Source organism: Microtus pennsylvanicus, chromosome X (assembly GCF_037038515.1).
Source record: "Microtus pennsylvanicus isolate mMicPen1 chromosome X, mMicPen1.hap1, whole genome shotgun sequence".
Taxonomy (NCBI): Eukaryota; Metazoa; Chordata; class Mammalia; order Rodentia; family Cricetidae; genus Microtus; species Microtus pennsylvanicus.
In genome coordinates this window covers 114,960,190-114,984,071 of record NC_134601.1, presented here as the reverse complement: position 1 = coordinate 114,984,071, position 23,882 = coordinate 114,960,190, and the positions used below count along the sequence as shown (strand labels likewise).

At 38.1% G+C, this 23,882-nt stretch overlaps 1 protein-coding gene across 6 annotated transcripts in view; it reads right to left on the bottom strand.

Annotated features, from left to right (window-relative positions):
* Rps6ka3 (ribosomal protein S6 kinase A3) overlaps positions 1 to 23,882 on the bottom strand; it is a 123,664-nt gene that overhangs the window by 60,044 nt on the left and 39,738 nt on the right. For 5 of the 6 annotated variants that reach the window (XM_075958289.1, XM_075958291.1, XM_075958290.1 and 2 more), the window contains one exon: positions 1,572 to 1,688. In XM_075958289.1, coding sequence (XP_075814404.1) covers positions 1,572 to 1,688 — 117 coding nt within the window. Of the gene's footprint in view, positions 1 to 1,571; positions 1,689 to 11,138; positions 11,269 to 23,882 lie in introns of those variants that run through there. The other variant, XM_075958292.1, reaches the window with a different exon arrangement.

Here is a 23,882-nt window from a genome sequence, read left to right as displayed (position 1 = left end):
ATTTAAACTTGTATTCAGTTCCTTTTAACTTTTTTTTAAAAAAGGATTTGTTATATATAGTTTTCTGCCTGCAGGCCAGAAGAGGGCACCAGATCTCATTACAGATGCTCGTAAGAAAAGGCATTCTCTTAACCACTAAGCATCTCTCCAGCCCCTCTTTATTTTTATTTTATGTTTTTTTGAGAGCATCTTAGACTGGCCTCAAAATCTATGATTCTTCTGTCTCCACCCCTTAAGTGCTGGGATTAGAGGCTTGTGTTATCAGGTATTGTATTATTTTTCTTGTAACTTTTTTGTTTTGTTTTTTAGACAGTCTATGTAGTCCTGGCTGTTCAGGAACTCACTGTGTAGATCAGGCTGGCCTCAAACTCACAGAGATATGCCTGCCTCTGCCTCCTGAGTGCTGGGATTAAAGGCATACACATTATGCCAAGCCTTCTTGTAACTTTTCAATCTAAACCTATGGCATATCTCTTTCTTTAGGATACACATGTGTATTTTATTATTTATAATTTAATTTTTTTATTTACATACATCTATGCCTGTGTCTATAGATGTGAATGTGACCACTCAGGCAAGAAGAGTATGTCAGAACCCTTGAATCTACCAGGAGTTACAGCTGGTGTAAGTTGCCCCATGTGGGTGCTGGGAACCAAACTCTTATCTTTTGAAAGAACAGCAAACATTCTTTAAAAAAAATATTTATAGCCGGGCGATGGTGGCGCACGCCTTTAATCCCTGCACTCGGGAGGCAGAGGCAGGCAGATCTCTGTGAGTTCGAGACCAGCCTGGTCTACAAGAGCTAGTTCCAGGACAGGCTCCAAAGCCACAGAGAAACCCTGTCTCGAAAACCCCCCCAAAAAAAAATAAAAAAAAATTATTTATTATGTATATGGTGTTCCTGTACATTCCTGCCAGGAGAGGGCACCAGATCTCATTTCATGATGGATGTGAACCATTATATGGTTTCTGGGACTTGAACTCAGGACCTCTGAAAAAACAGTCGGTGCTCTGAACCTTTGAGCCATCTCTCTAGCCCACAGCAAGAATTCTTAATAACTGAATCATCTCTCCAGCCCCATCTACATATATTTTAATGAATATATAACTATATATAGGGCATAATATGATAATTTGAAAATTTTATGTAATGAATAATGACCACATCTGAGTAATTAGTATTTTCATATCATTAAACATTTATAGTCAGTTGTGGGGTGGTACATGTGTCTATAATCCTAGGACTCAGGAGACTGAGGAAGGAGGGTTGTGTAGCCTACCTGGGCTACACAGTAAGATCCTATGCCCCCCAAAGATGTTAACTTTCCTTGTGCTGAGAAGCTTCAAACTTCTTTTCTAGTTCTTAATAATATATGTAATAAATTGTTGTTATCTATAGTCATGCTATTGTGCTATAGAACATTACATTTTATTCCTTCTATGTATTCAATTTTGGTATCCATTATCTAGCCTTCCTCTATTCCAAACTTTGTATGATTAGCATTCTACTTTTTACAGTCACAGAATTTCTATAAACTTTGTTGAGAGGTTGAGAGCACACAATGACTTACCTTTCCAAATGATCCCTGCCCTAATACTTTCAAAAGCTCAAACTGGGAAGGATCTGCCTTTTCATGTCCTTCCTTCACATGATGTGTGATTGCAATTTCTTTGATACTGCCTTCTTCCTGTTGAAATAAATAAAAAGAGACAAGCACATTGTTAGCCATAATCAAACTATCTTAGTATAAGATACTAGAAACTCTATAATATACGAAACTACTCTTTACTACTTATCAAATTAATAGAAAACGCTGGGCGGTGGTGGCGCACGCCTTTAATCCCAGCACTTGGGAGGCAGGTGGATTGCTGTGAGTTGGAGGCCAGCCTGGTCTACAAGTGCTAGTTCCAGGACAGGCTCCAAAGCTACAGAGAAACCTTGTCTAGAAACTCCCCCCCCCCAAAAAATTTAGAAAACACATCAAGTAATTATACTTTCAAGGTAAATGTTAGAGAATGTTAAACCATATTAGCTTCTATATAATATTAGCACTAATTATGCCCAAATCTTTATTCTTTCTCTTGGAGATAATTAGAACAGTTTTGAGGGGGAACAAAAGCGTGTGAGAACATCTGAAAATAGCAGATTAGAGTACTATAATGTGCCTAGCATGTGACTATACCAGGCGGAAAAAATACTATATATTAAAGCACCATTTGTTGGGGAGAGGGACTGAAAACTGTTCTAGAGTAAACACAATTGTTTAACAAAGCATACTGAAGAGGAGCAGAAAGAAGTAGGGTGAAGCTTTATGTTTGAAATCTCTAAGTTACTCCCCATTCTCAAAAGAGAGAAAGGGCTAGTAACTCTGAAAACCAGAGTCAGAAAAGATTTAACATTTGGATAAAGGGATTAAACATGGGAGGAAAAGATGACTGTTTTCCACAATAAAACAGCAAAAAATCTTTGGGCTAAGAAAGGATATTTTGAGATAGTGTCTTATTATGTAGATGAGGCTGGCCTCCAACTTTTCTCCAGTGCTGGGATTATAGGCATACAACACCACATTCATCTTAATGAAGGATCTTTAAAGCCCCAAGTGGATACTAGAAAATATAGAATGTATACGTAGGATTTTAATTACCTATTTGTGTTGAGATGAACAGATTAATCAAGACAATATTTTATGTTATAGACAAAAATGGCAACAAAAACCCAAAATTTAGCAAATAAACAGCCATTTCTAATTTGTTGTCTTCAAATGCTGTTTTTTTCTTAATGCATAAATACTGGTAGAAGAATCTAAAAGTGTTATACAAATACTTTTGTTTTTGGAGGTAGGGTCTCACTGTTAATCCAAGCTGGCCAAGATCCTCCTGACCCTCAGCCTAGTCTAACCAACCAACAAAGTAACAAACAAGAATTATGCTGTACAGAGAGTTCTCAAAAAGACTCAAAAAGATACCCTAATGTTTCTGGAAATGCACAGTAAGATGAAAAACTCTCCAGTAGAAGACACAGAGGAATATACCATCTTAGTTTCCAAGGCAGAGGTACTGTGTTGTTCATAGGCTAGACTACTATTTCAGCAGAATTTTAACAACAACAAAAATTTTCTCTGAATATTGTCACATATTTTGTAATTTCACAAGCATCATTTCCTTAATTCTCCTGACAACCCTATATTGCAGTATTAGAGTAGAACCAAGTATCAGCTGAGTCTAAAATGTTACCTCTTCCTGAACACACACCTCTCTGAATGAGACTAAGCAGTTACAGTAAGAAAAGCAGGAAGCAAACTATCAAACAATCTTTCCAAAGAAGAAAGCATATGGAAGAGTGATAAGTAAGATTTGGATGAAAATCCAGCGAATACTTATTATCTATTTTGTATCAAATATGCACTAAGTACTTTTACACCTTATATCTTTATGTTTCATGACAAACCTTTGACTTTTTATTAATGTTTTTGAGGGTGGATGATATACAAAGTAAATTCCCAGATCAGACACAAGCATTTCAGAATTCTAATGTGTTCCCCCCAACTCCATTTACCATGAGAAATTTAACAGATCTTTTAAAGGCAAAATGCTTTAAATACTCTGAAGTCTAAAGTTTAAAAGAGATTAAGAAGGGCTAAAGAACATAGCAGCATGTTGCAGACTCAGGACTCAATTCTAGTTCTAACTTTCAAACAAGGCCCATAAAGTTACACTATTCTAAGGCTGGTGAGTGCTCTTGATTTTCCACCCAAGAACTACAACAGGAACCTATAGACTTAGGCCCCTAGGCTTTGCAGTATTTGTATCACTATGAGTTTAAACTGGTCTTAAACTTCTGGTAAATATCTTTGCCCCAGCCTCCTAAATTCAGCAATTATAGGCATAAGCCAGTATGCTTGGCTGTAACTAGTTGTCTGTCTCTTGCTTCAGTTACCTCAGTAGCACATCCTTAGTAATAAAATGATTATCACAGAACCACTACTTGGATGCTTAGTGGTTCATAAATTATATACACATAAAAGAAGTTCTCTTTCTTCTCCACACTCAGTGTCATCAGGCTGTATTTTAAAGACTAATGGACTGCAAACTTGACTCATGGAGAAAAGATGTCCTTAAATCATATGGCCATGAAGAACTATATACTCTGTAATAGTCTACATTTTAATCATTTCTTTTTCTTGTGTAAGTGGGATGTGATTCAATTCAGCTACAATCTTTTTGCGTTTTAAAGTCTATAGCAGAAACATATTGTGATGATTTTCACAAGGATGCAACATAAGCAAGGAGAACAGCTCCTGAATCAAGCATTCAGCAGGACCAAGGCATACGGTTACAGTGTAGGCTACAATTAGGGGATGGATCTAAAAATAAATACCCCTTACTATTCTCATCGTTGATGACAACCCTCCTTTCCTCTCATGTCAATTAAGCCACTAAAAATGCAGGCTCTCTTTGATCTTTTCACCCAATAAATATATACTGAAATACCAGCTGGATATCACTAGATATCAAGTACAGTGCTTAGAAGACCTTTCATCCTTTCTTCTCCCATTCCAATGGCATCATGTAGACGTAACCCTTTAATTTTTCATGTAGAAAACTGAAATGGGCATGGTTATGCATAATACCTCATCCTGCCTAGGTCTACTTCTTTTTTGATACATTTTGTGAAAAATATTCAGCTCCAGTTATGTGACCAGATTACTCAAACATCACTGCAAGTTCTCCTAAATTTAATATACTGCCTCATGCTGGCATCTGAGGCCCTTTGCAATATAGCTTCAACCTACTTCTTTATTATATAATAGTCTTTTGTCAGTCTGAAATATTTTTTCAATTTTTAAGAATTTAGTATGCATATATGTTACTCTCTACATGTGCATGAGCAAGTGTGTAGGTGTTTATGGAGTTCCTAGATTTCATGTAGTTAAGAAGCACCTGATGTGGGTGCTATGAATCAAACTTCAAACATCTATCTGCAAAAATAGCAAATGCTCTTAACTAGTGAGCCACTGTCTCTAGCCCCAGATATATTTCTTATTCCCTAAAATTAATTTCTAAATCAAAGTAATAAGTGCACATGAATAACAAATCAGAACAGCTATGGTAAAAAGCAAGCTACTTTTCATTTGGTCACCTAGAGTTTTATATTTATTTTTATATAAGACAGAGCCCCTCTTTGTAGCCCTGGCTGTCCTGGAATTTGCTATGTAGACCAGGCTGGCCCAAACTCAAGAGATCTGCCTGGTTCTATGTCCTTAGTCATGGGATTAAAGATGTGTGCCACCATATTGCTTAACCCAGACTTTAAAAACAATTAGTTTTATACTTACTTTGAATATTTATTAAGTTTAAGACATCTTTTCTGCTGTTTGATAGTTGTATTACTTCTACTCAAACGCTTTCTTTTCCTGTTTTTGAATAGAATCTTAACTCCTCAATTAGTCAAAGTCAACAGTGCCCATAGTCTTTAAATTTCTCCTGCCTGTTGGCAGCTACATTTTTACATTGCTAAGCCCATGAAGAAAACTAATATTCTGTACCAGAAATGCTGAAACATGCCTATAATCTCAGGAGGCTGAGGCATGAAGAGAAGTAGTTCAAAGTCAGCCTGAGCCAACGTGTGTGTGTGTGTGTGTGTGTGTGTGTGTGTGTGCACTCTGGTGTTTTTATGCTGAAAGAAAATACCAATGCTCTGTTTTCTGTTTTTCAATTTAAAAAGCACTCTCTGTAGCCTGATCCTAAATAAAATGCCTATACAGCAGCATTGACAAATTAAGAGCACACTAGGCAATATAGTCGGTTTCCTTTTATACAGGCCCCAAGCAATGAGTCCCAGGCCAATCTAAGGGAACTTCTTTTCTTTCCTGGCTCAATCTACTATTTTCTGTTATTTTTTTAATGTTTCCATCTTTTAGGATTATCCCTTATAGTTTTCTATGAAAGATTACATGGAAGAAAATGGTTTTTTTCAGCTTCCTAAGACAGGTCTTGCTATTAGCACCGGTTGGCCTCAATTCTTCTACCTCAGCCTTCAGAGTGCTTGCAAGTATATTGCTATGCCCTGCTGGAAGATTTTCTTAACTGCATAAATTTGTAAATGTCGTTATTTTGTCCTCATGTTTGTAAAGTTTGGCTTGATATCAAATCAAGGCTGAAAACAATTTTGTCTCAGAAATTTGGTGTCGTTTGTCCACTGCCTTCTCGCAACTGTACTGCTTACAAGATAGGTGATACTAGCCTAGGCATACTTTGCAGATCACCTTTTAAAATAACTTTTTACATATAATATTTTGTTTGTATTTTTCTGGTTTTTCTAGACAGGGTTTCTCTGTGTAACAGCCCTGGCTGTCCTTTACGTAACTAGCTCTTGTAGAAAGCTGGCCTTGAACTCATAGAGATCTGCCTGTCTCTGCCTCCCAACTGCTGGAATTAAAGGGGTGTGCCACCACCACTCGGCACATAAAATATATTTTGGTCACATATCCCCTCCTCCAATCTCTTCCAGTTCTTCCCTACCTCCCGATCCACCAAACTTCATGTTCTTTCTCTTGCACCCCCAAAAACAAAACAAATTAAAAACAAAGGCCAAGAACAAACACCAAAACGACGACAACAACAACAACAACAGTACACATACAAAAAGCATGGAGTTTATTTTATGTTGGCCAACTATTCCTGGGTATGGGGCCTGCCTTGGAATGTGGTTGATGTACCCAGTGACAACCCATTGGTAAAAACTGATTTTCCATTTCCCAGCAGGTATCAATTATGAACAACTTCTTGGTTAGGGATGGGACTTTGTGTCTACCTCTTCTCTGTGCTGTTTTTTAAATTTATTCATGTCTATAAGCATTTTCTTTGCATGTGTGTCTGTGCACCATGTGCATGCCTGGTGCCCATGGAGGCCAAAAGGGTGTATGATCCCATGGAACTGGAGATACAGATGTCTGTGAGACACAATGTGGGTGCTAAGACTCAAACCTGAATCTTCTGGAAGAGTGGCCAGTACTCATAACCACTGAGCCATCTCTTCAGCCTTAGATGTTCTTTTAAAAATGTATTTAATATATATTTGTGGTGTGTGTGTGTGTGAGGGGGGGGAGGGAGGGAGGGGTGGGAGGGAGGGAGGGAGAGAGAGAGAGAACATGCAGGGCAAAGGCCAACTCTGTAGAGTGAATTATCTCCTTCTGCTATGTGGCTCTTGGGACTGAACTCAGGTAGCCAGTATTGGCAGCAAATGCCCTTAATGACTGAGGCATCTTGCTGGCCTTCATTACTCACTTATTTATAGTCTTTTTGAGACAGGGTCTCACTATATAATCTTGGCTGACTTTATTTTTTTTCTCCACACTAATGAAGAAGTCCGATTCTGTTTTCTCTCAGAATACTAGGTACTTAGATAATTTTATCATCTTTGAATTCTTTATCTCTATGGGGAACTCGAATACTTAATAATTTCCTTGCAATCATTTTTCAGGGTTTCTATTTTTACAACTTTCCTTTTGGTTGAATTTGGAATTATATATATATTTAATCTCTTATGTCTGTATGTACTTTCTGAGAAATTTTTTTGATCATCTTCCTTCCCATTTTTATACTGAATTTTTAAAGACAGAGTCTCACTATGTAGTCCTAGCTGTCCTGGAACTCACTCTGTAGACCAGGCTGTCCTCAAACTCACAGAGATCCACCTTACCTCTGCCTCCTGAGTGCTGGGATTAAAGGTGTGCACTACCACTGCCTGGATTGACTTCTTCCCCTAAGTCCCTCATTGTGTAGCCCAGGCAGACCTTGATCTTGAACCAATCCTCCTACATGATCTTCCCAGTGCTGGGATTACAACTGTGCACCATCACACCTAGTTTTATGTGGTAGGGATACCCTAGTGAATGTTGCTTTAAGTGATACATAAGTACTTTTGCTACCACAAAATATCCTTATGTTGTGCACCTAAAACTGTTATAAATTCTCTAATTTTTTTTTTTTACAAAGTCTGTTTAACCTAGATGTCCTTCAATGGAAGAATGGATGAAGAAAGTGTGGAATATATACACATTAGAGTACTACGCTGCGGTAAAAAACAATGACTTCTCGAATTTTGCATGCAAATGGATGGAAATAGAAAACACTATCCTGAGTGAGGTAACCCAGACCCAAAAAGATGAACATGGGATGTACTCACTCATAATTGGTTTCTAGCCATAAATAAGGGTCACGGAGTCTATAATTGGTGAACCTAAAGAAGCTAAATAAGAAGGTGAACCCAAGGAAAAACATATAGTTATCCTCTTGCCTATGGGAAGTAGACAAAATTGCCAGGGAGAAAAGTGGTATCTTGGGGGTGGGGTGGGATGGGGGTAAGGGGAGATGGGGAGAGAAAAGTGAGAAGGGGAGGATGGGGGGAACTTGGGGAAAGAGGATGATTGGGATAAAGGAAGGCTGGATAGAGGAGCACGGAAGCACAATTCTTAGTTAAGGGAGCCACCTTAGGGTTGGCAAGAGACTTGAACCTAGAGTGGCTCCCAGGAGCCCAAGGCGATGTCCCCAGTTAGTTCCTTGGGCAGCTGAGGATAGGGAACCTGAAATGACCCTAGCCTATAGCAATACTGACGAATATCTTGCATATCATCATAGAACCTTCATCTGGGGATGGATGGAGATAGAGACAGAGACCCACACTGGAGCACCGGACTGAGCTCCCAAGGTCCCAATGAGGAGTGGAAGGACGGAGAAGATGAGCAAGGAAGTCAGGACCACGAGGGGTGCACCCACCCACTGAGACAGTGGGGCTGATCTATTGGGAACTCACCAAGGCCAGCTGGACTATGACTGAAAATGGGATAAAACCGGACTCTCTGAACATGGCGAACAATGAGAGCTGATGAGAAGCCAAGGACAATGGCGCAGGGTTTTGATCCTACTTCATGTTCTAGCTTTGTGGGAGCCTAGCCAGTTTGGATGTTCACCTTCCCAGACATGGACGGAGGGGGGAGGCCTTGGACTTTCCACAGGGCAGGGAACCCTGACTGCTCTTTGGACTGGAGAGGGAGGGGGAGAGGAATGGAGGGAGGGGGAGAAGGGTGGGAGGAGGGGGAGGGAAATGGGAGGCTGGGAGGAGGCAGAAACTTTTTTTTCTTTTCTCAATAAAAAAAAAGAAAAGGTTTTATGATAGGCAAAATGAAATCTACAACACAATTCTACATCACGACATTTGTCACTCATAGCTTAAGGGTAGCGAATTGTTCCTACTAGTACCAGGTTCATTCTTAGTCTTAAAAGCTCACCCTTAAAGTGAGAAAAAGGTTAACTTAATGTTTTCTTTCTAAGCCAGGCATGGTGGTCACTCCTTTAACATCTCAGCACTGGAAGGCAGAGGAAGACAGATCTACAAAGCAAGTATACAAAGCATGGTCTACAGAGCAAGTTCCAGGACAGCCAGGGCTATACAGGGAAACCCTGTCTCAAAAAAAAAAAAAAAAAAGAAAAAGAAAGAAAGAAAAGAAAAGAAAAGAAAAAAGAAGAAAAAAGAAAAACAATCTTTTTCAAGCCACGAGGGGAAAATGTAACTTTGACCCTAAAATGTTAAAAAAAAAAATTAAAGGTACTTAAATTAATGCTGTTTTTTTGAGTTATTAAAAAGCTAATATTGTAGCATACTAAGAACACAAACTGGGTGATATTAACTGATTTTAAAGAATGATTCAATGTTTGGCAGTATGCCCTACCTTGTATACATAATTTCCTTTTTCCTCCCCTCCCTGACTCAGGAAATCTGTTCTTGAGGCATTTGTATTTTCCAAATTGTTTTGAATGCCAGAAAACATTTTTTAAAACTCGAAAAAATATAAATGTTTCTTGGTACAAGACCATAAAAAGTATTTCTTAATTATGGACATATTTCCTGGTGTAATATATAAAACACCTTACTAATGAAATATACATAGCTTATCCTTAAAGGTACTGTAGACTAAAGTAATTGAATAATTACTTCTTATAGAGATTCCTATACCGCTATTATAGTTTATTTGAAAGGGAATCTTTAACCTTTTTTAAAATATGATTTAGACTTCTATAAATTATTTGCCGGGCAGTGGTGGCACACGCCTTTAATCCCAGCACACAGGAGGCAGAGGAAGGTGGATCTCTGTGAGTTTGAGGCCAGCCTGGTCTACAAGAGCTAGTTCCAAGACAGGCTCCAAAGCTACAGAGAAACCCTGTCTCGAAAAAAAAATTACTTAGTGTGTCAAACAATTAGGATGGCTACCCAAGCCATGGTAAGAAACAATATTTTAATTTATTCTAGAAGACAATTTGATTAGATTCAATTTGCTAATGAAACAACTGCATTTAATATTTTTACTTAACTAAATTCTTTGTGAGAATATCATGAGCCAACTTCTTCAATGTTTTAAAAAAAAAGCACTGCTAATTCTCCAGACCAACATTTTCAACACTGCGTCACCCTAGCCCAGAATCCCAATCAGCAAATTTAACTTTCTTTAAAGAGAGCAATATAGAACAATTCTCATGGTAACATACCAAGTTAATTTTGGCAGGATTTTATGTTGAATATAATGTAAATTATTATCCACTAAACCCACTGTGACAAAAATAAATCTGTGAAAATTGTGTCTATACTAAGTCAGGTTAAATTACTTGCTTACAGTTACTGAAATTTAGTGTTGCTTGAGGCTCTTGAGTTTTTACAGGAACCAGTTTCAACAAAATCCTAAGTGTTTGACTACTTAAAATAATGCCCTCTTATATGCCAAAATACTACTTACATCATAATTATCTCATAATATTAAATTAGTAAAGTTTGCAATTCTGTTCATAGATAGTTTAATTCTGAGAGTTAGTCAATTGTTTTATTATATAAAATTATAAATATAAGCATGATAAAATTACTCCAGCACAAATAATCCAATATAAAAATAAATTAAAAATGAAGAATTGAAATGTCTAATATGACCAACTAACTTAGCTTTAGTAAATAAAAATGTTTCTTTAAAAGTTCGTTCAAAACTTATTCTGAGAACCTATAAAACTGAATGACTAGCACAATTATAGTTCGTCCTGACTTTTAAAAGAATTTTAAATCTGATTTTTAAAAGAAGTTGAACAAAGCTTACCTGAATAGAGCGAACACGAAAAGACAAAAATTTAAACATGGCTACGAAACCATGCTGATGATAAAGAATTCCTGACGGTAAAACTTTAGTTAGAAAGAGGAGACCAAGCCCCTGCAAAGTTTTCTCCTACCAGCTGTTCCGGCAATTAGAAAATTTCCTGTCAGGCGGGTCTGAAAATGCTAGAAAAAGAGGTTGGACAGTTTTCCTGTGGTAAAGAAAGGAGAAACCTGCCGACCGAGGCTCTCTTGTAGCTGATAGGTAGGGAGGCCAGAACAGGAAACTGCAACAGATTTGCTGATAACCAAATCCGGTTGAAGTTTTTTTTCCTGATTCCCAGCAGTCCTGACAAATTTTTTACAACCAGAAAAATGAATGTCATTTTAGAATCCTGAGAAACAACAGTATTTCTTAACTATGATGCTTAAAAGCAAGTGAAACTAGTCAATACTTTTTAAAATAATAAAAGTCGCTCATGCACATGTGGGAATTTATCCTTTGTAATGTGTATATTCATATACAAGACATGGCCTCAAGATGACTTTAAAGTTATATATAGCCATGCCATGGGTGTTCCCTGTCAGTAAGGAAGAGTTTCATAACTATGGTTAGAAAACAAAGGCTGCATGCAAGCAAAACAAAACAAAACAACCCCCTTTAAACTGAAGGATAAATTTTTTCCATGTTAATTGAATGTAAAAGGAACTTAAATTTACATGTGTTATAATCATCAATTATCAACCAAGTTAAAGGCAAGGCTCTAGTAACTAAAATTCAATTCCCAGCTGATAAAATCTAAATTAAAAAGTCCAACCTCTGCGTCTATTAGTGAGTGAAAACAAATTCCTAAGAAACTAAGCCTGGAAAGGAAGGTGGAGCCCGGTTTCCATGTAAGTCTTTCCTCATTTCACTTACTGGCATTTTTGCTTTGGAAAATATTTTTAAATTATGCCAATAATCAGAGTATCACTGTAAGTGGCACTTAAAACAACCAAAGGATCAGCAGATATAAGATGTGATCTAATGTAAATTTAATATACATGGATCCAAAAAAAACCTCAAGTGCTAATCTACATAGATTATGCAATTTAATAAAATCACTGAAAGTTCAAACCCAAAGAGACTCTGAGAACATCCAGAATATGGACCTTAGGATGTAGCTCAGTGATCATTTTGTGTAGCATGTGCAAAACCCGGGCTTCAATCCTCAGTGCATGGAAAGTAGAAGGGAAGCAGCAGGAGGAGGAGGAACAGTAAGAATAAGCTAACTTCCTAGATGAAGAAACTGTGGTAGAGGCAGGCACATTTTTGGAGACCAAGTTATCTATAGTTAGGGCTCGGCTGAACATTTATCGATTGAACATATATTATAGTGTCCATTATGTGCTAAATAAAAAGCCAGGGCTCTTCTTGTTACATCAAATTTTCATGGCAAGGGCATTATGTAAATGGAAAATAATTTAAAAAATGCTACAGGATCAAATACATTAGAAATCAACTAAAACAAATATCTACTATAGATCTTTGGATTATATCCCACTTGTCTCAGTTAAAAATGGATGACTCTGTTTTTCAGTAAGGAAAGCACTTATAAGCTTTACATAAGAACAAAATTCTCCCATTTCTCAAAATAAATCACTTTAGTCTTAAGAAGTTCCAGCAGGGCAGCAAAGTTAGGACATCCACCCAACTGTCTGAATATGAGGTACTTCATTAGATAACACTGAACCAAAGCAAACACCATGTTTAATCACAACCAGCTATGGAAAGAGTGCCTCTGTTCAGAACAGTTCTCTATTTTATTCAAGTGATACTTTTGAACAAGGGACAACAAAGAACCACTCTTTTTCATTTGAAATAAAGTCTCATTGTATCTTTAAGACTGGCCTTCAACTCCCTGTCTAGCCCAGTCTGACCTTAATCTTCTGATCCTCCTGCACGCCCCCCATCCTGTGCTGGGAGTGAAGGTCAATGGTACAGTATTTGCATCGCACGTGCAGGGTCTTTGGTTCAATCCCTAGAACCATGACAAAAATGAACCCATTCAACTCTGGAAATTTTCTTTATTGTGTTTCTGTACACATACACATATACATTTGTACCACATTAAATACATTACCATGTTTTCAGTAAAGGGCCAATAGCAAACATTTTCAGATTTGTAGGACAGATGCCTTCTATCTTGCCAATGCAAGGGGAAAGGAATAGGTGAGGCTGTGTTTCAATTAAACTTCATTTACAAAAATAGGGGACAATCATTAGGTATAGTCTCTGACCCCACTTCTATTATTAAAACCTTAAATGCATTACTAATGAATACAAACAGTACTACAATACAAATCTACTTTGGGGCACTTTATTTTCTGTACCATTGTGTGTTGTATGAGGCCACTTGTTTGTTCCCAGCTGCTCAGCCCCAAAATAATCACACAGAAACCTTATTATCTGCAATACTGTTTGGCTGAAGCTTAAGCGTGTTTCTGGTTAACTAATATCTTAAATAAACCCATCTCTATTAATTTGTGTATTGCCATGAGGCTGTGGCTTACTGGATAAAGTTCCAGTGTCTGTCTCCAGTGGGGCTACATGGCTTCTCCTGACTCTGTCTTCTTTCTTCCAGCATTCAGTTTAGTTTTCCCCATCTACCTCTACTCTACCCTATCACAGGCCAAGACAGTTTCTTTATTCATTGACCACTAAAAGCAATACATATACAGAAGGACCTCCCACACCAATTGTGATGTCCCCACCTTCCATGTACATTCACACTTACTTAGAACTAATTTTTCAAAGTAGTAGTATATTATCAAGAGTATTGTTTTCCTATTTGCATTTTGCCCCGTGCAGTCCTTTGCCTTTACAACACCAGGCAGAATAACACTAAAGCACAAATCACAGCCAGGTGTGGTGGCACAGGTTTAAAATTCCAACACAAGGAAGTCAGAGGCTAGAGGTCTGGAGTTCATTGTATAGCCAGCCTGGGCTATACAATGAGAGACACCCTACCTCAAAAAGGAATGTGGATATACACAAAGACTTTACTTATCCATAGCTTCACACTATATCCTAGCTATGAAAACAAAAACAACAACAACAACAACAACAACAACAACAACAACCCAATAGCCCAGAAACACAAACCAAACATAAATTAAAATAGGTTATAGCCCTACCTAAAATTCTTCACTGGTTTTGAATCGTAGAACAAAATTGAATTTCGCCATCAACAGAGTTTAAGGATGAGAATCACTGAACTAGTAGCTGAATTAGGTAAAAACAAACAAAGCCGTGAAGTTGCTAAACTTTCTGATAATTAAGACTCTGAAGGAAGACTGCTCAGTAGATGGTCCAAGGCAGAACTATAAACACAGTTAAACCCGATTATCAGCCATCTTCATGATTCTATAACAGACGAATCCTTTTGGAAAACTAAACAAAACAATTTCTGTAACTGGGGATGTAACAGTTGATGGAGTGTTTGCTTAGTATGCATGAAGCCTTGGGGCTGATCATCAGCCAAGCATAAACCAGGTATTGTGGCACACACCTGTAATCACAGTACTTCTGGAGGTGGAAGCAGGAAAGTAAGATGTTCGAGGTTATCTTTCACAACATAGGAAATTTGAGGCTAGTCTGAAATATATGCCATCTCTGTCTTAAAACACACCCCAAACAAACAAACAAACTAAAAACCCAATTGAATTTGTAAAACCATCATGTTATTAATTGAATTCTCTAGAATGTATTTTGTATAGTAATATTAAATTTTTCAGCTATTTAAGGGTTTGGCATCTAAGGATTTTCTGTAAAGCACAAGATGTTCAGTGTACATTCATCTATAACTGCGACTATAAGATACTAAAGATCCAAGGCTTTGAAATCAGAGACATGATACAAGTTTTACAAAGATGATTGACTTGAACTAAATGGTAGTGGATTACTGGTGTGCTGTAGGGACTTCCTTCTAAGGCCTTGTCTAGATGGAATGCAAGCATGGTATGTTCTACTTGTCCTATGGGCCAGATGAAAGAGAGGGGAAGCAGCATCCATGTCCCAGGTAGGAATCTATCACCCCTCTTTTTCATCTATATAGCCTTTTGTGGGTATTAGTCATGCTTGTATAAAATAGTTAGCTGAAAATATCCATTTAGATAAAGGGGCCATAGCTTTTCAAGTACCAGTATTTCAGTTTGACTCAGTCAACCATTCATACTTGAATATTGCTCAGTTAAGTCACTTGCTTTTCTTCCAAATATGGACAGCATCACTCAGCCTGAAAGAATGGATACCATTTTGTGATGAATACACTAGATAATAGAACTAACTTTAAATCAGAAGAACACTGTACCAGAGCCAAGTCATACCAGTGGCAAGCTGTGATAAAAGGAAAAGTAGTTTTAAGTTCTGGTGTTTTAAGGAATAGAAAAAGGGATCTCTACAAAGTAAAAACAAAATAAAACCAAAAAATTCTCCAAAAGAATGTTAAAAATCAGTAAAGGGAAGCCTTATAAGCTTGGAAAGTTTGCCTAGTGTACACATACCCTATTTAATGCTACCATGACGTGCTAATTATAATCCTATTTATCTCAGAAGTATTTTCCCTAAGTGGCATTTATTTAGATCAACTAGAGTATTTTTATCCCAAGCTCTGAGTGCTGACTACACTTCTCAGTCAATGAGTTAGAATGACACACAATAATTGACGAAATTAGTCAATAAGTGTTATTGTACCACACCATGCATTTTCCTGCCAATGAGCACTCAACTGTACTTGCCTATTCTCAGTAGCTCATTGCCTATTATCTACTTTGTTCAAGATTCTTTCTGTAGGGTGCACCCACCCACTGAGACAGTGGAGCTGATCTACTGGGAGCTCACCAAGGCCAGCTGAACTATTACCAAAAAAAGCATGGGATAAAACTGAACTCTCTGATCATGACGAACAATGAGGGCTGATGAGACGCCAAGGACAATGGCACAGGGTTTTGATCCAACGCAATGTGCTGGCTTGGTGGGAGCCTAGCCAGTTTGGATGTTCACCTTCCTAGATATGGACGGAGGGGGGAGGACCTAGGACTTACCACAGGGCAGGGAACCCTGACTGCTCTTTGGACTGGAGAGGGAGGGGGAGAAAAGTGGGGGGAAGGGGAGAGGGGTGGGAGGAGGGGGAGAAGAATGGGAGGAGGGGGAGGGAAATGGGAGGCTGGGAGGAGGTGGAAATTTGTTTTTTTTTCTTTCTTTTCTTTATTCTCCTTTTATCAATAAAAAAAAATACATAAAAAAAAAGATTCTTTCTGTAGCTTGTTTTGTGCTTTAACCATGACTGCTAATGATGTACTGAATTCATAGTTTGAGTATTATTTGGGATGCTCAAACTCAAGTTTTAAGGCAGACTGAGGGAGCCTAAATAAGCAAGTAAAATTCTTTGAAGGGGATTATACATAGCATTGCAGTCTCATGGTTACAGAATGAGCAGTAGCTAAAATAATGGTGAAAGTGGAAGATAGGAACTACTGCTAACAGCTAATAGCCCAGTGGCATCTGGAAATCTGAAAAGAACAGGTTATTTACTGCCTGTGGACCTGTGTCCTTCATAAAGGAACCTGAAATGTACAAGGTCCAGGGTTCAATCCTAGCCATTGCAAAAAAAGCTTCAGAGTATTTTCAAACGCCTAATAAATGGGGTATGTGGGGGATGGGACCCAAGCCTAAACATAGAGTTCATGTATGTTGCATATTCATGTACACAGCCAGAAGCTAATTTTATCCAGTCTTTTTCATGAGTCTGCATTGTCACTATATCCTGTCATATCAGCATAGGTTGTGGAACTTTTGACTTGTGCCATCATGTCCACGCTTTAAAAAGTTCTGGATTTTGGAGTACTTTGGATGTAATAGTTTTAACTAGATTTCTTCACTTAACAATATATGCATAGCTATAATATAAAAGTTATGGAGACTGGGTTAATAAACATTTTGTTTTGTAGCAATATGTAATTTATAAAGGTGATGTTATAAGCAATTCATATATGTATGATATTTGAAAATACATGACGGAAGGGAGGTTGGTGCAGTGGTGCACACTTTGGTCCTAGTTACTCAGGCTGAATCAGGAGAAAAGCTCAAGCCCAGGAGTTTGAAGCTGGTTAGCAGAGAGTACAATCCTGTTTTAAGTTCTTATTGATAAATGAACAAATGGATGGCAGATGGAATGGAACAGTCAAAGGAAGAAATTAAGGGAAAGTGAACTCATTTCATAATTTTGCCTGAAGCCAGGCCTACTTTCAACAAAATAACAAACAAACAAACAAATAAATACTGGCTACCACACTATTTCTTAGGAACACATTTCATCTCTGGAAAACAATACGAGAAAACAGGAGCAGCCTCTAGAAGGAGAAAGACAGGAAAATTAATATTTACTAGGCTCTTTCTTTTTCTTTTTTTTTTTTTTTTGCTTTTTCGAGACAGGGTTTCTCTGTGGCTTTGGAGCCTGTCCTGGAACTAGCTCTATAGACCAGGCTGGTCTAGAACTCACAGAGATCCACCTGCCTCTGCCTCCCGAGTGCTGGGATTAAAGGCGTGCGCCACCATCGCCTGGCCACTAGGCTCTTTCTTAGTGCTAGGCATTACTTTTTTCCTTCGATTTTCAATCCTCAGAAGGACCTTTGCATAGTATTATAAGAACTATTAAGAGAATCAATTTCCTACTAAACAGAAAACTGCTTTACTTTATTCTTTGATGATCAACTTGACAGTTAATGGGCATTGAAGAAATTTGTTATGGAATTTGCCTCCAATGTGACAAGGCTAGTAATCTGGGCAAGAAACTGTTCTTGGACTGCTTAATGGTATGCTATATGAATTGGACACACAAAACCCACAGAAAAGTGACTGCTGAACTTTCCAAAAGATGGAATGGTCCTTCAGAGTTCCTGCTTCATGGAAGAAACTGCCAGACATTCTGCAGGACACAGAAGAAAGAAACTGACAAACTGCCGAGATAGGCTGTCTTTCGGTTTTCCTGCTTCATGGAAAAGTCTGCCAGATACTATGGGCCTGTAGGCTGAAGATGGATGCCCCAACAGTTACAGAAGAACTTTGGGTGACTGCCCAGGCAGTGAGATGTCTCTGTCAATTCTAGAGTTTTAGAAGTTGCTTCATTGCACTTCCTGTTTACTTAAGTAATATTATATCCTTTTGGGGTCCTTGATGGAGTTGAAGACAAATAGTTATAGTTTTCCTTAATTATGATAAAAGATAAATTAGATATAAAAATTTAGAATCACAAAGATAGGATAGATAATAGAGCATTTTCCTTAGTTTACCAAATATAAATGGACTAAATGTTGTAACTATAATTCTTGCTTAATAACTGTTTTATATATGTAATTTTACTATGTTAAATTTAAAACCTTCCTGTAGTAATAGGAGCAGCGGGGCTGCGTCCCCAACACCCCAGCCGCCTGCTCGGCTAGCTTTTGCCCCGAAATAACAACACACAAACTGTATTCATTTAAACACTGCTTGGCCCTTTAGCTTTTGCCCTTACTGGCTAATTCTGATATACCGATCAACCCATCTCTAATAATCTGTGAGCACCGGTCTTACCGGGAAGATTCTAGGTCGGAGCTTCATCGCGTGTGTCTGCCCGGGAGCAGGGCATGGCGTCTCTCTTGAGGCGTCTGCTCCCGAGAGGAGAGCTGTGGAGTCTGAGCTCACTTCCTCCTCCTCCCAGCGTTCTGTTCTGTTTACTCCTCCCACCTATCTTCTAACCAATGAGGACCAAGCAGTTTCTTTTTATTTAACCAATGACCTTCCTCCATCACCTTCCTTTAAAAAAAAAGACTTGCCAATTCTTCAGCATGGATCATGAAGACCATGGGGTTGTCTGGCCAGCTGAGAAATGACAGAAAGTCTGAAGTCTAGAAAGTTATCTTATTTTGGGGATGTTCTATCTTCTGTTATAAAGATAGTTTCTCTTCCATGTCCCACAGAAGTTAAAGTAAAAGTAACCCACTCTTATCACCAGAGAAGACAAAGGATACTGGGTAGAGTAAGTTGTGAGATAAATTAATTATAAATTAATAAATAAATTAATTAATATATGAATTTGATAAACCAACATATCTGGGGAGGGAGATGCTATCATTTGATCTGGTGCTGGGCAATTTATTTTAAACTGGGCAATTTTTCTTAATGTTATGAGATGCACAAAGGAAGTAAAGAATGTTAGGTGAGTAAAGACAGGTAAGGATTGACTCTTTAGGAAGAATAATGGCATTAAAACTTAGAGAAGATAGAAGAGAAGTGAATCTAAGACATGGCTGGGAGACAGACTACAGAAAAAAAAACACCAAACAGAAGAGAGGAATTAATGAGCAGCGAAGAAAAGAAAAATGCAGCCAAAAGGAAATGGTTTTATCACAAATAGAATGGTATGCTTAAGATACACTGAAACTAACTCTGTGCATTAAGTTCTGAGTGGAGATGTTGTATATTCAGGAGAACTTAGGCTCTTCTTTACGGGTATCATCTTAGGTATATGGATTTAACCATCTACATCTCACCTTCTCTCCCTTGTCTTTTGTTTACACCATTTTCCCATGAAAAAAATCTCATACCAAAATTGACATTTACTTTACAAAAATCCTACACCTAGTCTTAAACACTCATTTTATATATTATACAATTTACACTTGAAAAAAAATCTAATTATACAATACAGCTACTTAAAACTTGCTTAATTTTTTTAATTAAAGGTGAAAGGGTCAAAAATTGCTGCCAGGATTATAACAAAAAAGCAGCAGTTCTTGGTACTCTTTCAGCTTTTTTCATCATTCCCTCTGATTTTTTATTTTTGGCCACAGTCTTAACTGTAGTTCAGGCTGGCCTGGTACTCCACGTGTAGCCCATGCTTACTTTGACCTTGTGGCAACCTTCCTGCTTCAGTGTTGACATTAAGGGTATGAGCTGTGTTTGGCTTCCCTGATATGTCATCTAATGCTATCAATTTCTGACATTATTAGACATCCTATTTTATAACTTAGCAATCATAACATTAATTTCCGTAAATATTATATACTCTTTGTAACTACTGTGACTATGTAGAAATTGTTAATTTCCTAGTAGTCTAGCTGTATTTGTTTTTTCTTAAGCTTATTATTATGGCAGCTTTGTTTTAAAACTTGCTTTCCTTGTATCTATTTAAAATACTTTCTGCTCTGCAACAGCTTAAGTGAATTTTCAGCACTCAGACCTATTGGAGAATTCATTAGTTTTATATCGTTGGTGGTTTCCCTATCCTCTCTGCAGGTAGCATTCCTGGAACTGTGTGTCTCAGTCTGGATTCAGTCTTTAAGCCTACTGAATAAACGAGTTTTCTGAAGATTCATTTATTCATTATGACAGGAAGGTCCTTTCTTCAGCAGAATTGTAGTACTGGATACTTTGTGTCCTGAGTGCCATGTCTCTTTTTCTTCATTAACAACTCTCTAGAAACTTCCTCCAATAGGTAATGTCTAGAAATATATTGGTATTTTCACTATGCATTTTAAACACATTGTTCTTTCTCTTCCATCATGTAATAGAATTGTTATATCCAATCCTGTATATGATCTTTTAAAGTCTCTTTTGAAAGTTCTTAGCAATAGGGCATAGTGTTACATATCTATAATCCCAGATATATAGAGGCTGGCCAAACCAAAACAAACAAAAAAGGGGAGACTACCTTTATTCCTGTTGTTTTGGCATTTCATAAAAAATGACTATTTTTGAGATCAGGCCTTTTTGGTCTTTCTCCTACTAATAGTCTTCTTAGGACTTTTTAATCCAAAGACTTATCCTTACTTGGAGGAAAATGGTGCTATCATATTCTACTTAGTAAAAGAAAATGAGTACCATTATATGAGTATGAAAGAAAAATATGGCAATTAAAAGGTATCATTCCATTGGTTATAGCTACATTCTGATTTCAGAGATTAAAAGAAGCAAAAATATGTTTCTAATAGTGTTCTCCCTCTATTTCCTTCATCTCTTTCTTTAATTCTTATCACTTTGAATAAGGTGGGTCATTATATTCCAGGAGTTAGTTCCAGCTACTCAGGAGGCTGAGATAGGAGAATTGCATGAGACAGGAGTTCAAAGTCAGCCTAGACAACCCTATATCAAAAAGAAGCACTAAATAGCATACAAATTTTGGGCCTAATCAGCAGGCATGATTTATTGCAGTCTGCCATGTTTGTAGCTCTATGCCACAACTCCACTTCCCACAGTTCTCGATTTCTTTTGTGGTTCCAGGGCTGTAAACAAGGCTTGCTTCGTGCTGGAGTATCCCTCTAAAATCACTTAGATTCTGGAACTTTCTACTGTTAGTCTTCCATCTGCCTTTCAATAATATGTCTTATGATTCAAATTATAGAAGCCTTCTGATTTAAAAAAATTCTGTTTCTTATTTACCTAATTGTTTTGGGTGATAATTTCCCCTAGGAGAAGAGGACCAAGGCAGCTTTGACTTGCCTTTAAAATGACAAGTATCTCTTAGACTCTTTTGTACCTCTTACAACATAGTAGAGTACTTAGCAGCTAACAGACATGAAGAATTCAGCTCATCAATGATTCTAGTGGTTTAGATGCAAACTAAGCTGCTGTAAGTAGAAGATCCCAAAATACAAGGACTCACTCAAATAAGGTTAAGTGCCTACTTCATTTATCAAAGAGCAGTTCACAAGTAAGAAGGCAGTGTAGGGTGAAGAGCTCTCATTAGAACACTACATCATTAAAAGGCCCGGGTTTCTTTTTTCTTATTTTTATTTATCCTTTGTATTGTCCTGGTGAAAACTGGCTTATCATAACTCTATATTCCAAACCATGAGAAACAGGTTAATCAACCTAGAAAATGCCTACCAGTTAACAATCTTCATACATAAATTATCTCACAGTTCCTTGCCTAGTCATCTGGGGCCAGCATCCTGACAGCATGATGGAGGAAGGTCATTGGTTAAATAAAAAGAAACTGCTTGGTCCTCATTGGTTAGAAGATAGGTAGGAGGAGTAAACAGAACAGAACGCTGGGAGGAAGAGGAAGTGAGCTCAGACTCCACAGCTCTCCTCTCGGGAGCAGACGCCTCAGAGAGACACCATGCTCCCCGCTCCTGGGTAGACGCGCACGATGAAGCAAGCCACCAGGTCAGACATGCTGAATCTTTCCCGGTAAGACCGGAGCGACACAGTTTATTAGAGATGGGTTGATTGGGATATCAGAATTAGCCAGTAAGGGCTAGAGCTAATGAGCCAAGCAGAATGGGCCAAGCAGTGATTAAATGAATACAGTTTGTGTGTTGTTATTTTGGGCATAAGCTAGCCAGGTGGCTGGGGTGTTGGGGACGCAGCCCCGCCGCCCATATTACTACAAATGGCGCCCACGTGGACAACTGCTTCCACATAAAGCCTGAGACAGCTTGGGAAGAGATTCTAGAACAAAATGACAGCTTTGTGCATGGTTTCTTGGTAGCAGCACTCTCTCAGGTCTACTCTGCTTGCTAGAGGCAAGCAAGCGCCTCATCTAAGAGAGGCTTCCTGACTCAGCTTTAGCTGCCAAGCCTGCAGCTCATTAAGAGGTCCTGCCACGAAACACTTAAACGGTGTTGACGAAAAGCTGAACATATGCTTTTCGGTTTTCAGCCGTAGCAGGAAAAAAGCTGCGCCGTTTAAAAATGCCAGCTTTCTGGGCTGTCCTGCCAGGGCAAAATCTGACTCTTTTACGCAGGCGGTTCATGCGGTTTGCAAGCACAGGCTGCTGAAGCTCGCTTGCTGACAGGGACCTTGAAATGCCATAGAGTTGTGGCAGTAAACATGGCTACAGCCAGTACCTCAGCCATGAGGCTGGAAAGCTAAGAAATGGGCTGGATCCAGCCGTCAAAGCCACGGCTTTAATCCTACTGATATTGCTTGCTAAATTAAGGACTCATGTGGTCAAAGAGAGATTCAAAGACAAAGAAAATTTCTAAATGGTTTACTGTGTGTTAAAAATATATGCAAGCTAAAAGTTAAAGTTCTTAAAAAAAAAAGGAAGAGAATTGTTGTGTGTACACACCTTTAATCCCAACACTTGGGAGGCAGAGGGAGATAGACCTCTGTAACTTCAAGGTGTGGTAGCGCACGCCTTTAATCCCAGTGCCTAAAAGGCAGAGACAAACAGATCTCTGTGAGTTCAAGGTGTAGTAGCAAACACCTTTAATCCCAATGCCTGGGAGGCAGAGACAGGCGGATCTCTGAGAGTTCAAAGACAGCCTGGTCTACAGAGTTATTCCAGGCCAAAGATATACACTCAAAAAGCAAAAAGTTAGCCTCGGAATGTCACAGCTTAGATTCTTAAGCGCCTAGTGATTTAAAGGCTCAAATCAAAAGTGCTCCTGGATAGTAAAAAATTGCAGATTCACAATAGGACAGATTCAGACCACTAAATGAGTCACACTGTTGGATGAATGTACGTAGGCTTGGGAGAGAGAAGAAAAAGAATATAGAGAATAAAGTTAATGGTTAAAAAAAAGGTAAAGTCTTTAAAGAGACAGAGTACAGATAGTTAAGAGATTAAAAGAAAAAGAAAAATAAGCCACGTAAAAATGGAAAATTCACAGAGAGTCTGGATTATGTACATTGTGTTTTCTTTAAAATTTTTGACTGTGAAGGAGCTAAGTACAGAGAGACATTTCATTATATGGGCTGCCAAGTGGAACCAGAACGGAT